Source organism: Musca domestica, unplaced genomic scaffold (assembly GCF_030504385.1).
Source record: "Musca domestica strain aabys unplaced genomic scaffold, Musca_domestica.polishedcontigs.V.1.1 3, whole genome shotgun sequence".
NCBI classification, from domain to species: domain Eukaryota; kingdom Metazoa; phylum Arthropoda; class Insecta; order Diptera; family Muscidae; genus Musca; species Musca domestica.
Window position 1 is genome coordinate 27,098,794 of NW_026712299.1, and position 16,056 is coordinate 27,114,849.

A 16,056-nucleotide genomic window follows, 5' to 3' on the forward strand; every position below is an offset into this window, starting at 1 on the left:
CTTTTACGTATCCTGGTACATTTGCGACTTTTAGTTAAATAACAAAAAAAAACTTTTTTCAAAATTCCTAAATCCGAACGAAATTAAAAAAAAAACAAATATCAACAATATTATTATATTAATGTAATTTGCAAAAATAAAAACAACAAAAGACAACCCTGTATTTTTTTATAATTTGAATTTTCAACAAAAATACAAACCCAAGTGATGCAGTCGTATAAATTTTGATGCAGAACATTTCGAACATATCCACCCAACTACCCAAAATGAGTATGATTTTTGATTTTAAATAATCTTTTGATTTTTGATCTTACAAAAATATGTCCTGCTTAACATTGACTGTCCTTAACACCGTACTATAATACAGAGTTGTAACACGATCATGAAGATGACAATTATGTTGTCGTAGAATAAAAAAAAATTAACATATAGACGTATTTTGTGTGAGGAACTAACTGATCATTTCTATTTTAATTTGTATATGTAATGATTTTTTTTTTTCATTTGGTATCTGTGCTTTCTTTGTTAATTTTGAAAAAAAACGTATATTTTAGTTGTCGTCAATATTTGTGTGAATTTTGTTTTCTTTTTTTTACTCAACATCAATTTATGTAGACGGTATACAAATAACCATTAAAAATAAGATGTAATATTCAAATATATGTTTAAAATAGTTATTTAAGAATCTATGAGTTTGGACTTGGTGTTATCTAAGCAATGAGGCTTAAATTTGTTTTTAAAATATATTTTGTAATATTCTTCGATATATATTTTAAAAAATATTTTTAAAAATCCATTATTGTGGAATAGTGCTTTTTATAGCTTTAATTTTTTTTTTCAAATCCAGAATGGTCTTTAAGAAAAGAACACGAGCTTCGATATACTTTTCGAAAATCTCTTCGAATATGGATTTGGTACTTTCTTAGAATATAATAGTTTTAAAATACATAAATATAGATTTTTTTGTCGCTTAGGAATAGAGCTTTCAACAACTGTTCAAAGATATTTCTAAAAATGCACAATTATGTATTTTGTAGCCTCCTTGGAATAGAGCTTCGATATAGCTTTGAATGTTTTTAATCCACGAGCATGGATGTGGGGTTTTTTAAGAAACAAAGCTTTTATATAACTTGCAAAAATTCTACGATTGTCCTTCATACTTCTATCAATAATTAACACATTCTTTCAAACAATACTCAATTATTAAAAACATTATTTTAAAATCCACAGCTCAGAAATCCTTCAAAAATATTCTTTTTCAATCTTCTTATATAACTAGTATATACAGTCCTTTCCCAATGTTTCCTTAAACATTTAAAATATTGACTTAAAAATCCAGGAAAAATTAACATTTCTGAAAATCGCAAATAAATATCCCTTCAAAAATTATTCATCATAAAACTCAACTACCCCCCTTTCTTTAATTCCGGAATTTAGCACGGACAATTATTAAAAAACTTATTTTCCAAGTCTTTTAAAAGTCTTTTAAAATTTATTATTTATAGCTCCAAATGAAGGTCAAATAGACTATCAATCCTTTTTTTCTTTGTCAGCGAATTAAACTTTAATATACAAAAAGCTTCACAAATATGAACAAAGCTCATATATTCTTACAAAAAACAATTCATATATCTCGCAAAGTCAATAAAAAATAATTTTTAAAATACCAAGAAAAATGTTTAGAGCTTTAGAGTTAGAGACACTCGGATAACGCTTCAAAAGGAGCTTTCTTATTTTTCTAAAAATTACTCATTTGTAAAGAGAGAAAGGTTTCCAAAAATTAATATTGAATCCAATTATCTACAAAACAAGCTCGAACACTCTTTACAAAATGTTCTGCAAATACCTACGATAATTTCTTTAAAGTTCACTTTTAAAATTTAAAAAGTCTTTCCAAAATTACTTTAAAATACTGACGGAGAAAATCAAATATTTCTTAAAAAAATTCAAAATAATAAATTATACTTTAATATCCACAGATTAAGTCCAGATAATTATATTAAAATTCAGTCTTGACAGTCTTTCAAACATATTATTTAAAAATCATCTTAGGAAGCTCGGATAGGCTTTCAACAACGAGCAACGAACGAGGCTTGGAAGTCTTTAAAAATCGTCTTTAAATATCGACGAAAAAGTTCGTATTGCCCAAAAAGCTCCCATAAAATTCCATTGTTGTCACTTATTCAAAAATAAAGCTTAAAGTTTGGTCTCTCAATTATTAAAAATCCACCAATAAAACTGTAAAAGTCTTTCAGAAAAGATTTTTTCAATATCAATCATCGAAGAATGAAGCTTAAAAAATATCCGCAACAAAGCGATGAAGCATGAAATAAAAAAATCCACGAGTAAACCTCAGATAGTCCTTCACAAAATATGCTTTCAAACTCCACAATATAAAGCTAAGGTAATCTTTTAAAATTTACTAATATAGTTCGGAAGTCGTTTGTAAACTGTTTTTAAAAAAATATGTAATCTCCAATTAAATAATTGAATGGACCTTAACCAATTATTCATTAAAAATAAAGCTAAATTGGCTCCTCAAAAAGTATTTTTAATTCCCGAACAATCGTAGCTTTTATAGGCATTCGAATACAGGGTTGCCCATATTCGACGCACCCATCTGGCAACGCCATAACTTTTGACAGAGATGTCATATCGCTTAATGACATACCTCGTTTGAAGCGTCAGTCCAAGCAGATTTTTACCATGAACCAATACATGCGAGCGCTCTGAAATTTACATTCAACAGAAGAAGTCTATTGTGAAAACTCAATGTGCTTTTAAAACATTAACAAAATGTGAGAAGTGCGCCTTCTAAGAACACCATTAAGCGTTTATACGAACATTTTTCGACTGGTAAGGCTCTTTCTAATCCGAAGAGGCCATATAAAAGTCGACCAAGGCGATCGGCCGAGAATATCGCTGCCGTACGAGCCAGTGTTGAGAGGTCCCCAAGAACATCCCAAAAACGCCGTTCTCAGCAGTTGGGCATGGCTCGGTCCACTTTACAACGGATTATTCGCATTGATTTGCATTTGTTCCCGTACAAAATTCAATTGACGCAAAAAATGTTGCCTGCGGACAAGCCTCGTCGATTGGAATGGGCCCAAAGAGTTATGGGTCCGTCGAATATGGGCAACCCTAGTTATTCAATTCAATTCAATAACTTACAAATGGAGTGTCTTTAAAAATCTGTTCTTTAAATATCCACGAATAATAATAGCCAAATTAAAGTTAATATAATTTCCCATTTTAAATCTAAGATAAAACCAGTAAGGAAAGCTCAAAAGTCGGGCGGGGCCGACTATATGATACCCTACACCACTATGCATATTTAGTAGAGCTCTCGTAAAAAGGTTTATACAGGGCATTTCAGAGCTCTGTGAGATATTTGGTACAAAATCAAAATCTATCTAATTCCATCGTGCATTTTACGAACTATAGCTATCTCTGAACCGGGTTTCTCCAAATTTTACGTATTCTTCTTCTTCTAGACTGGTGATTTGGGCTGATATTGACCATTTAGTGCACATTTAACCCGAAATCGGATGAAGATATATGAGAGCTATATCCAAATCTGAACCGATTTCGATAAAATTTAAAACAGCTATTCCTGTGCTCCATCTAATACCTGGTACCAAATATCACGGTTGTGGAGTGAATATTACGAATGTATGGGACTAAAACTCTAAATCGGATGAAACATATATATGGTTGCTATATTTATATCTGAACCGATTTTCACTAAATTTGATATACTTGCTTCTAGTCTGAATTTGGTCCGATGTACTAAAATTCAGTCCATTTGGACTTATATCGGCCATTTGGTGCACAATTAACCCGAAATCGGATGAAGATATATATGGGAGCTATATCCAAATCTGAACCGATTTCGATAAAATTACAAACATCTATTTCTGGGCTGCATCTTATATCTGGTACCAAATATCATTCTTGTGGAGTGCATATTACGAATGTGAGAGGCTTAAACACCAAATCGGATGAAAGATATATATGGGAGCTATAGCTATATCTGAACCGATTTTCTCCAAATTTGATATACTTGCTTCTAGGCCGAACTCGGTTGGGTGTGCCAAAATTCAGGTAATTTGGACTGATAGTGGACATTTGGTGCACATTTAACCCGAAATCGGATGAAGATATATATGGGAGCTATAGCTGTTTCTGAACCGATTTTCTCCAAATTTGTTGTATTTGCTTTAAGGCTAATCTCGGTCACATGTGCCAAAATTCGGGCCATTTGGGCTGATATTGGTCATTTGGTGGTCAATTAACCCGAAATCGGATGAAGATATATATGGGAGCTATATCCAAATCTGAACCGATTTCAATAAAATTTAAAACAGCTATTTCTGTGCTCCATCTAATACCTGGTACCAAATATCACGGTTGTGGAGTGCATAGTAGGAATGTGAGGAACTTAAAGATCAAATCGGATGAAAGATATATATGGGAGCTATAGCTATATCTGAACCGATTTTCTCCAAATTTGATATACTTGCTTCTAGGCCGAACTCAGTTGGGTGTGCCAAAATTCAGGTAATTTGGACTGATAGTGGATATTTGGTGCACATTTAACCCGAAATCGGATGAAGATATATATGGGAGCTATATCTGAATTTGATCCGATTCTCACCAATTTCAATAGGGTTCGTCCTTGGGCCAAAAAAATATTGTTTGGAGAATTTCATCTCAATCGGATAATAAATGCGACCTGCATTTTGTTCACAAGAATACATGGACAGACGGACGGACGGACGGACGGACAGACGGACGGACATGCATAAATCGACTCAGAAAGTGATTCTATGAAGGTTCTCAAAAGTAACTATGGGTCTATCTCGTTTCCTTCTCCATGTTACAAACAAATGCACAAAGACATAATACCCTTACCACTATGTGGTGTAGGGTATAAAAACTTGGAAATATAACGGATAGCAATTATGAATGAAGCTCTAAGTTCTGATCCTTGACAATTATTCTTTGAAACCACGTATAAAGCTCGCATTGCCGAATAAAGTTTAAATAGGCTTTCAATTTGTTTTTTTAAGCCCACGAGTAAGAGTTTGATATATAAGAAGCTCTGATAAGTCTTAATTTTTTTATTTTTCTAATGAAGATATTATATCCATTGGTAAATATTTTGAAAAAATCTACGAATAAAATTTTTGGAGACATGCCCGTCAGAACCACCTATTTTTTCTGACCCTAAGATAAATGGCGAGTAGAGATTTTTATTATTTTTTTACATTCTGAAATGCAATACTCAATAGTAATTGAATACAAAATTGATGTTGAGTTATATTTAGTCGGCCCATACCGACTGTTAAAAAAAAAAAATTAAAAAAAAACGATCATTTTTACTAATTCTTTTTATTAATATTTTGTGTATTTTTTCTATTGATTTTTGTGTATTTTTAGTTACTCCCGGGATCGTACGTTCTTAAGTGGCATCTGTTGTTTCATTTTTTTTTTGTCTATTAATTTTGTGTTGTGTACTCTTTTTATGTTATATATGTTAAATGTCAAAGAGCAAAACAAAAAATAATATTTAAAAAGAAATTATATGTAAAAAAATATAGAAAAATTAATTTTTATCAATAATATGTGTTCCTTAAAAGAAAACTACAAAAAAAAAAAAACATAAATGTTCACTATCAAAACTTCAAATTTCCTGTGATAATTTTTTATGTTCGTCTACTTCTACTACTACCACAACTACTTCATGAACTTCTCTCTACTTCGCTACCACTACCACTTAATAATCGTACCTAAATGTTTTGCGTTGCGCCCGTCATTGAACTAAATCGTTGTCAAAAACAATGCCAAATATAATCTGATCATCTGACCACATACATACGAAAATGGCTCTTTTGTATATGTGTATGTATGTGAATGCATATCTGTATGTGTGTGTATGCGTATTGGGTTTTTTAGTGAGTACAACAAAAAATATCATTGTGGTAAAATGATGTTGATTTTTTTTTATTTTTTATAAGTTTTATATTTCCCTATTGCTAATTATTTTTTATTTTATTTTTGTTTTTTTTTTGTTAATGGCTTTAATTACAACTATTGTTTTTGGTTTAATATTTTGTTTTTCTTTTTTATATTTTTGCTGATCCCCTAACGAATTTCCCTAACATCCGCTGTAGAAAATGTTTGCATATTAATGAAGATAAATTATATATTTTTGTGTTGTGTTTCTCATAAAAGTTAAATAATAAAAATACAAGCTATATATGAATAATTTTAAAAATTAATTTTTTTTAAACTTAAGGTAGGACCAAATTTTTGGCTTATTCTAAGACCTGCCGTGAAATGGCATGGCCAATACTTTTTTAGTCATTCCTCTTAAAACCTGGTATTAAATGATATTTCTACTAATTGTAAAAATATAAAGTAAAAAGAAATTTGAAATTTGCTTCGGAGACCGCTTCTAAATACCTCTTCTCCGATACTAAACAGCACCATATCATAAAAATAAACGAAAATTAAGTTTTGGTAATTTTTAAACAATTTTTTTATGCTTTCAAAAATTATTTTTCAATACAATGACCTACGAATGAAGTTCGGACAGTCTCTAAAAAATATGTTTTTTTTTTTATTTCCAATAATAAAACTTGAATAAACTTGAATTTTTAATCTACGAATAAGGCTTTAATAAAACGAATAAAGCTTAGGTAGTCCTTCAAAAACGTTGATTTCCTCAAAAATTAACTAATAAAATTGCAGAAGTCTTTAAAAATGTATTCTTTAAAAGCCCCCAAATGTAACTTGGATAGTCGTCTAAAATTATATTTTTAAACTCCACAATTAAACTTTGACGTTCCTTAAAAAAATTCCTTATTAAATTTAAAAATATCACAATATTCAAAATATGTATTTTTTAGGAGTTGACAGCCTGGCAGAGGTTCATTTAGGTTGATGCGGGGTTAAAATCAAATAGGTGCTGGAAGGTACTAAACAATGAATTCTAAAGTGATGGGATCGAAAAATACGGGCAATGGTCAAGTAGAATTTTAATATTTGGAAAACTAAATTTGCGGCACAGTCGGTAAATAGATCAACCTTTGATACTCCCCAAGATGTGAAAACTTTTTTAATTTTCAAATCGGTTATCCACAAAATCTCTAAAATGTATATGGGGCCTATGCCGCCTATATTGCATATTTTTGGATAGAAGATTATCTATCCTCCAAGAACCTGAAATGTCAAATTAATTTTAAATTGGGTGGAAATTTAGGATCTTCAAAATACCCAAAATATAAGTTGCCTTACCAGGATGTCAAATCAAAGCTGATTTGTTTGGATATTGTGGCCAAAATCTCCAAAATACCCAAAAATCGAAGATACCATTACAAGGGGGGGTATACTGTAAAAAATGGTGCTACATTGAATAAGCACTTTTCTTTCTTTTCTTTTCGGCACTTTTCGTACACATTAAGTACGAGTTTCTAAGATTTCTTTCCACGCCATTTGTTATCACATACAAGCCCACGAAAAAAATCAGAGCACTAGTGTTTTTGTATTTTTCGTACCCTTTAAAGACGAACTTTGAAAAATTCAGACTTATCTCTCAAATACGCCCAAAGGCTGACCCTCGCACAAAATTTCAAGATATTAGCTTCACAATCGGGGCGTTGATAAATAAGTCAGTGAATGAATCAATCACACAACTCTTTAGTACGCTTCGTACAATTTTAAGTGTTTCCAAAAATATTATATTATTAAATTTTATTAAGTATTTCCAACAAAAATACTACATTTAGCACAATTTGTTGTTTTCATTTTATTAAGTACGAATTTTCAAATCCATCTTCTTACCTAAACGGTACCATAGGGATGCCTACACAAATATTTGGAATTTTAATTCTTTTCCTACATTATATAAAAAAATTTAGTACCATTTAGTACTTTTCGTACACTATATACTAGGCATTTCCAAATCCACCACTAGCGCTATAGGTTCGCCCAATACAAATTTAGTAACTTTTACCACTCTTTATACCATTTTAGTACGAGTTTCAGAAATGATTTTTAGAAACCTTACCATGGATAAACCGAAGCACTTAAAGTGATTTGCTATTATTACCCAACTCCCAGCAAATTTGGACCCGGGGGGAACCGTTATATTTTTCTCTACCCCCAAAGTAGACTGAATACATATTTTTAGCCAAATCGATTGGAAAATGTAGTCAAAACCCGCGAAATAGGTAAAATCAGAAAGTACCTTTATATAGGCGACTTCGACGTTTTCTACCCCCTTAGAAACCAAGATGCCAAACTGGCACAGAAAAGTGTGGCCAAGAGCCCGGAAACAGCTGAAATCAAGGGACACCCTAATATGAGGGTTTAACCAAAAACACGAGCCGAATTTTTGCAAGATTGGTTTCTTCTTACTAAGAACTCAAATGCCAAAACTTGTATGAACATGTAAAAAAGAGAAACTTTAATACCCTCCACAATTTGGAAAGAACTTGTAAAACTTTAAAAAAATCTCGTCGAAATATATTATTTAAACGTTATATGCGGACATAAGTATTTTTTGGCTGTAGTACCGATTCCGAGCTTTAAATTCTTCAAACCTGAAACAACCCTGGCTAAAATCATCAAAATATAAATAAAAGGGAGGTACCGTTATAGGTGAGGTATACAAAGACGTGGACCTTCATATACAGCTTCTCTGTCATTCTGTTTAAGTATTTGAAGTCTATAAAATCTGTCTATAAAATCATCAAAATACCGATTATAGGGAAGTGTCGTTATATTTGGCCTATACGAAGACGTTAAACTGTAGAGACCATTTTCTTTCGTAGGCTGTAGTATCTCTTACGAACTTCAAATACCAAATTTAAAATAATTACGGTGAATAATGTCCAGAAAATCATCAAAATACCAAATATCGGGAGGTATCGTTATATTTGTGCTATACGAAGACGTGGGCATGCACAGACAATTTTCTGTTATAGGCCGTAATATCCATTACGAAGTTCAAATACCATATTTGAAACAATTCCGGTGAATAATGTCGCTAAAATAATCAAAATACCTAATATCGGGAGGTGTAGTATCTATTACGAACTCTAAATACGAAACAATTGCAATATTCGTAAAATCATTAAAATACCGAATATCGGGGGGAACCGTGGTATGGGGAACATACGATATCGTGAACCTATTTACACAATACATTTCCTACAATTCCATTGAACAATTTGGCTACAATCATCAAAATAAGGAATATCGGGGTACCATTGTATGGGGGCTATATGATATCGAGTACCGATATAGCCCATCTTCGAACTTGACTTGCAGACAGAAGACTGATCTGTGCAAAATTGTAGCTTGCTATCTTAATTCTTTTTTTGAGGGCTAAATTGTCTTAGAATTTTAGGCTGATCAGGATATTTCGATGAGTTACAAACGACGAACTCAATATACCTTCCATACTATGTATGGTGGAGGGTATTATAAACGTAGGGGTTGTTTCTTTATGATAATACGATAGTGAACTCGAAAGAAGAACAGAAAATTTAGATTTTTTTTAAATAAAATTAAAATCAAAATTTTAAAAAACCAGCAGTGGAATTCTCTAACTCATTTTTAGAGTTACCGACAGAAGTCGGTAAAATTGAAATGCTTATAATTTCGGTAATTAACGAAAAGTTAAGTCAGCGACGAAATGAAAGTAGTCGCTAAGACCTACCGATAGATACCAATGTTGTCAACCTTATTTTATATCAAAATTTTGGATTTCAAAGTTACCGATTTTTGTCGGTAACCTAAAAAATGAGTTCGAGAATCCCATTACAGGATTGGTTTTTCTATCGAGTTCACTTTCCCGTTGCCATACGATAAAATGTGATATAAACGGGGCTAGGAATATGTAATAAGATACTTAATTTATAATAATTCTCTACCGTATTCATACATTCAAGAAACACGCACTATCCATTTATGTAACATTTATCTTCAAAATATTCAACATATATATGCAAACATTTCATCCTTTCCATTACTTTCCTCATCCCTCAATTCCATTTGTTTTGACTCTCCCATTCAACATTATTTTATTTGTACTCATAGACGAGCTTGTGAAGACCAAAAAGATTAGAGCAAAAATAAATCAAATGCTTATTTCACATCCACCTCCTTCATATCTCTCTTTCAAATCTGCTATAACTACTTGGCATCAGAGATGGAAAAATACTTCTATTCTTAGATTTTCCATCGCTGGCTGAAAATTTACATCTATTTTTTCCGCATAGCTATAGACTTGTAAAACACTCCAACAAAACAAGAGTTATTGTCCCCCAAAAACATTGTTAGATTTACCCCCGCCCCAAAAAATACCTGAAATAATACCCGTTAATATCTAGTTTTGTTTGTTAGAGTTTGCGTTTTTGTTAATTATATATTTAATTGTTTGTTTAATTAATGGTTTTTACTTACAAGTGTTTGTTTTTCTTTAAATACAAGAGTTGTGTTCTTTTTCCAATAACAAAAGAAAAACCAATAATAATACGTACGTAAAAATAATAATAAATACAACAACTACTACTACTACTGCATTTTATGAATGCTTGAGTTTTACTATTTTGAAATTAAATTAAAACCTCCCAACCCTGAGAACAAAGCAAACAAAAAAAGTTGAAATTAACCCCCCAAAAATTATTGTTACGTTTTTATTGAAAATCCCCTGCAATAGATATCCTATTTCTCTCGAGAATATTAATCGGAATTTTGTTGTATAATTTACAGGAGGTACTTCCTATCCACATCCACGTCGTCCGGCCTCTGGTGGGCATCATGATCGTGGCTATGAACGAGATCGCATGGAAAGAGAACGTGAACGAGATCGCTATGAACGTGAGCGCGAACGAGAACGTTTGCATGCACGTGAACGTGATCTTATGCACTACGATTTGAACAATGAGGAGCTGTTGGATGAGCGCAGCTATGCAGCCGATTATCCACCACATCGGGGTGCGGTGGGCGGCAGTGTCCATGCGCACTTGTCGCGCGGCAGCCGTCTAATGGATGACAGTGATTTGTTGCACATTGAACGCGACGAGTTGCGCAGTGGCCGCTATGCGAGCGGTGCATCGGGTCGTGTTATCGATCCACGAGATTTGCCACCGTCGGCGCCAACGGCCAGACGCGGTGCACCCATTGTTGATCGCGATGAATACAGTCCGCACCGAGGCGGTGGGAGTAGTAGGAGAATGCTGAATGCCATGTAGGAATCGTGGATATAGGGGTGGGATCAGATCGATAGTAAAGGCGCGACGATGCTGGCCAGCGGGGCCGCAGCGTCAAGGGTTAGAGAGCACAAGGAAACTACAAATAGTACTAGTAATATCGATCGCCAATATCAGCAAAACCAACTACAACAACAACAACAACATCCGCAGCATCACGAACACCATCACATGACACAGAAACAATCACAACAATCCTCGAAATCACGATTATTGTCCTCCTCAATAATAACTACCTCCTCCACAACCTGCGACCAGGGCAGTACCAGTAGTAGTAGTGGTAAAATGAGTAGTGGTAGACGTATTAAATTAAGTCATGCACGTTTCTCTCATATCGATCCCATTCTATCACCGACCTCACCACAATCACCCCTGCCATCACAGAGATCATCATCTCAGCAACAACAACAACAACAACTGCCACCCGCCACACTGTCATCATTGTCCCCGACACAATCACACCTGCCACCCAGTGCATCCTCAGATGTGGTAACGCTATTGCCTATGCAAGACAAAACGGATATATTCCATTTGCATCATTCATCATCCAACAATGATCAAGTACATTCCTCCTCCAACTCCAACTCCTCCTCCGCCCCACACAATTCCAATATGTCGTCGTCCGCACATCATATGAAATCACAGCAACAACAACAACAACAGCCATCACAACAACATTATCAAATGCTCAGAGGTCGCCATAAAGACTCAGATACTCAGAATACAAAGACCGATTATGCCACATCTTCCTTCACCAACATGGATGATCTGACGAATGCCATACGCAACAAGGTTATTGTCGAAGAAGACGAAGAGGACATATTGAGCAGTGATAACACCTATTTATATTAAAGAGATTTCATGTGATTTTAAAACAAGAAGAATACAGTTAATTTTATTGTTTTTTGTCGAACTTTTCGATTGCTTTCAATGTGAAAGAGAAAGAAATTAAATAAAACTTCTTGTGAAAGGAAAATGTGAGAGAGATACAGAGAGAGGGAGAGAGAGATACTGAGAGAGAGAATAATCGAACAGATGGGAAAGTTAATAATTCGGAGCTCCGAAGTTCTCGCTCAAATTCGAATAGAGAGTGAAACTCGAGAGTAGTACTCCGGCAAGTAAGACTTAAAAAATTAAGCATTCTCTATTTTTCTATGCCGCTCGAAGAGTTGGAGTATAGTTCGCTTGAAATCGAGAATTTCACACTCCACTCGAATTTGAGTGGGTGAGTTTTTCCCAATGACAGCTGCAAACGATACAAAAGAAAGTAGTCTATTCAAATTAGAGTGGGTGTACAGCTGCAAGTAAAAAACAGAAATCAAATATTCTCAATACTTCTATGCCACTCGAAGGAGAGCGAGTATGCTTTGCTTGTTTCTGAGATTTTTTCTCAATGACAGCTGCAAACTATACAAGAGGAAAGTAGCATTGTCAAAATTCAATTCATCAATGCTAGTTGCCGCACAAAACCATTATATACCCACCACCATGTTGGGCGCCACTTCGTATAGTTCCACTTATGATTGCTGTAAATTTGCTCTCTTCCTTAAATAAAATATATTTCCGGAATGAATAATTTTTCCCCACATAGCTATGAGCTAATGCCAGACGAAGTTTCTTATTTTCCAGACCAGAGCCAGCCAAAAGCATGCACTTGTGCCTTCAATGAGTAACTCTCTCCACGCTCACATTTAAATTAACAACAATTTAAGAAGAGTGTAACAACACAACAAAATGCGACACTATTCCGTCACTGCTTAAGACTAACCCGGCCATTCAGTCCATTTGTTATTCGAATTAAATCATTTGTAATTCGAGAATTACAGAGCTCAGAATTGCTCGTGAAAAGTACTAGCGAGCGGGAATGTTGAAAGAGTACGAGTTTTACAAGAAGTTCACTCTCTCCATGTGTGAGAAAGTGGTACTCGCGAAAGTACTCCTATTTGAAAAACAATATCACAAAGTTCTCTAGAGTATTTCATATGCGGAAGATGTAGATGTGATGTAGATAAATTACCTTCAATTTATGAGTATTATTATTTTTGATTATGAGCCTTAATCAAGAACGTCAACGCAATCGATGGCACTATCAATAGGTATGGAATAGGGTTACCAATGATTGCTATTTAATCGGACATATCCTAGACTCTAAAAAATTAATATTTCGAATTGGTCGAAATTTCGATATTTTGCTCTTTATACCCTACACCACACTGTGGTCAGGATATTATGTCTTTATGCATTTCTTTGTAACATAGAAAAGGAATCGAGTTAGACCCATAGTTCTATTTGATGATCTGCATAGAATCACATTCTGAGTCGATTTATGCATGTCAGCCCGCCCGTCTGACCATGTATTTTTGAAAACAAAGTACAGATCGCATTTATTTCCAGATCAAGAGAACATTTTGCACAAGTCATTTGTTTGGCCTAAGGACGAACCGCATTGAAATTGGTGAGAATCGGTTCAAATTTAAAATAGCTTCCATATATATCTTCAACCGATTTCGAATTAATTGTGGACCAAATGATATCAGTTCAACTGACCTGAACTTTTGCACATCCGACCGAATTTAGTCTAGAAGCAAGCACATCAAATTTTGTGAAAATCGGTTCAGATATAACTATAGCTCCCATATATTTGTTTCATTCGATTTGGTGTTTAAGTCCATCACAATCGTAATATGGGCTCCACAAGAATGATATTTGGTAACAGATATCAGATACAGCCTAGAATATCCTCTTTTATCAAGATCGGCTCAGATTTGGATAGAGCTCCCATATTAAACTTTATCCGATATTGTGCACCAAATGGTTAATATCAGCCCACATTGAGTAGATTTTGGCACTAGTTATAGCGCCCATATATATGTTTCATCCGATTTGGTGATAAAGTCACTCACATGTATAATATGCACTCCAGAAGAATGATATTTGGTACCAGATATTAAATAAAGCCCAGAAATGCCTCTGCCGAATTTTATGAAGATTGATTCAGATTTGGATATAGGTCCTAAACATGTATACCTTTATGCGATTTCAGGTTTATTGTGCACCAAATGGCTAATATCAGCCCAAAATCGGTTCTGATATAGCTATAGCTCCAATATATATGCTCACCCGATTTTGTATTAATGTCCCTATCTCGAAAATACCTCTGTCAAATTTTATAGAGATCGGTTTAGATTTTCATATAGCTTCGAAATCCGATATATCCGATTTTTATGTAATATCAGTCCAAATTGGATGAATTTCTTCATATTCAACCGATCAAATCTATTGCTGCAACAAATGTTTTAAATTAATCATTATCGAAGTTATATGTCAAAGTTATTTGGTATTAGAGGTACAAAAGGCCTTTGTAAAATTTGTTGAAAAAGTATTCGCATTAGAATAAGGTTTATAGTAGGTATGATCTACTTCACATAATTTCCCAAAATAAACTTTATTTGTTACGAGAGCTCTGCTAAATAAGCATAGAAGTGTGGGGTATCATATAAGAGGCCCGTCCGACTTTTGACCTTTTCATACTGGTTTCAATCTGGTGTCATGACTGTTCAGACCACAAGTTTTTGTTCCAAAATCCATTATTGAACTTACGATAGATCGCCAAAATCATTTTTTTGGCTTCCAATTTTTCTCTCAATTATTCTTTGCGCCTCTCTATGTTTCTCTCACGATGCTACACTGAAAAAGGCTACTTTGAAAAATGGTCTCATCAATATCATAAAAAATTTGTGAAAACAATCATTAATACAAATCATAAACATTTGTTACGTTTCTACTATATATAGAGAGAAAAAAAATACTTAAAAATATATTTGTTTTCAATCTCAAATCAAACCGCATTTTTGTAAAGTGCCAAAAAGTTTAATTTTATTTAGGCCTTCTACTAATTTTGATTTTCGTTACTAGATTTTGAAACTATCACATATGAAATAGTAAAATTTTCAAATAAAAACTTATAACCGAAAACAAATATCTCACTATAAAATTTAAACAAAAAATACAACAACAACAAAAATATTTCGGTTTCTGTTTTGGGTAAATTTTTTTTTTGTAAAATTTTATTACAATACATAAAATATTTAAAAAAAGAAGTTTTTAACGAATGCTGCAAATATTTGGTTTTTTTCCAATAACGTTGAACGACGTTAATTGAAAAAGGAAATACAAACATTTAAAAAAAAAAACGCTAAGAAGCCTAATGTGTCTTAAATTTTAGCTAAATATATATATATATAAAAAAACAAAGAACAAATGAACTTAATGAACAGAAATTATACTTTAAATTTTTTGTATAAAATAATGTGAAGTAACAACAACTTTTTTTAATTTAACAACAACAACCAATGACAGTTTAGCAGTTCTTATGTTAAATGTCAAATTTGTAAAAAATAAATTAAAAAAGAAAACTTAAAATAAACGTAACTCAAAATATAGCAAACAATTGTGTACTGGATAAGTGTCAGCTTTAATAATTTAATAATAGTCATATATAATAAAAAAATATATATTAAATTAAAAAACAAAAAATAACTACAACTAACAAAAATAGAACTAAAGTAAAATATTTTGTTTAATACAAATTTTCAATTTATTAAAAAAATATATATAAAAAAATAAAATTGTAATTTTAAGCCAATTCAGAAAGAAACTCTACAACACTTGAATTCTCTTCTAGTAACATAATTTATTGTATATAAATATAAAATTAAAAATATGATATTATATTAAAAATATCTATATTAATTTCATGAAATCTCTTTAA

General features: G+C 32.8%; 2 protein-coding genes across 9 annotated transcripts in view; both read left to right on the forward strand.

Moving 5' to 3' along the window:
* LOC101887742 (voltage-dependent L-type calcium channel subunit beta-4) overlaps nucleotides 1-11,267 on the forward strand; it is a 104,742-nt gene extending 93,475 nt beyond the window's left edge. For 6 of the 8 annotated variants that reach the window (XM_059124764.1, XM_059124762.1, XM_059124763.1 and 3 more), the window contains one exon: nucleotides 10,786-11,267. In XM_059124764.1, the coding sequence (XP_058980747.1) occupies nucleotides 10,786-11,267 (482 nt within the window). Of the gene's footprint in view, nucleotides 271-5,442; nucleotides 5,958-10,785 lie in introns of all 8 variants that reach the window. The other 2 variants (XR_009342585.1, XR_009342586.1) reach the window with 2 other exon arrangements.
* A 48-nt stretch (nucleotides 11,268-11,315) lies between these two features.
* Nucleotides 11,316-12,137, forward strand: LOC109612753 (putative uncharacterized protein DDB_G0277255). The gene has a single exon (XM_020037079.2). It carries the CDS (start codon nucleotides 11,316-11,318, stop codon nucleotides 12,135-12,137), a length of 822 nt encoding a protein of 273 aa, XP_019892638.2.
* Nucleotides 12,138-16,056: the final 3,919 nt, after the last annotated feature.

Coding starts and splice junctions, on each gene's coding strand:
- LOC109612753 (XM_020037079.2), top strand. CDS start 11,316: ATGCTGGCCAGCGGGGCCGCAGCGTCAAGGGTTAGAGAGCACAAGGAA.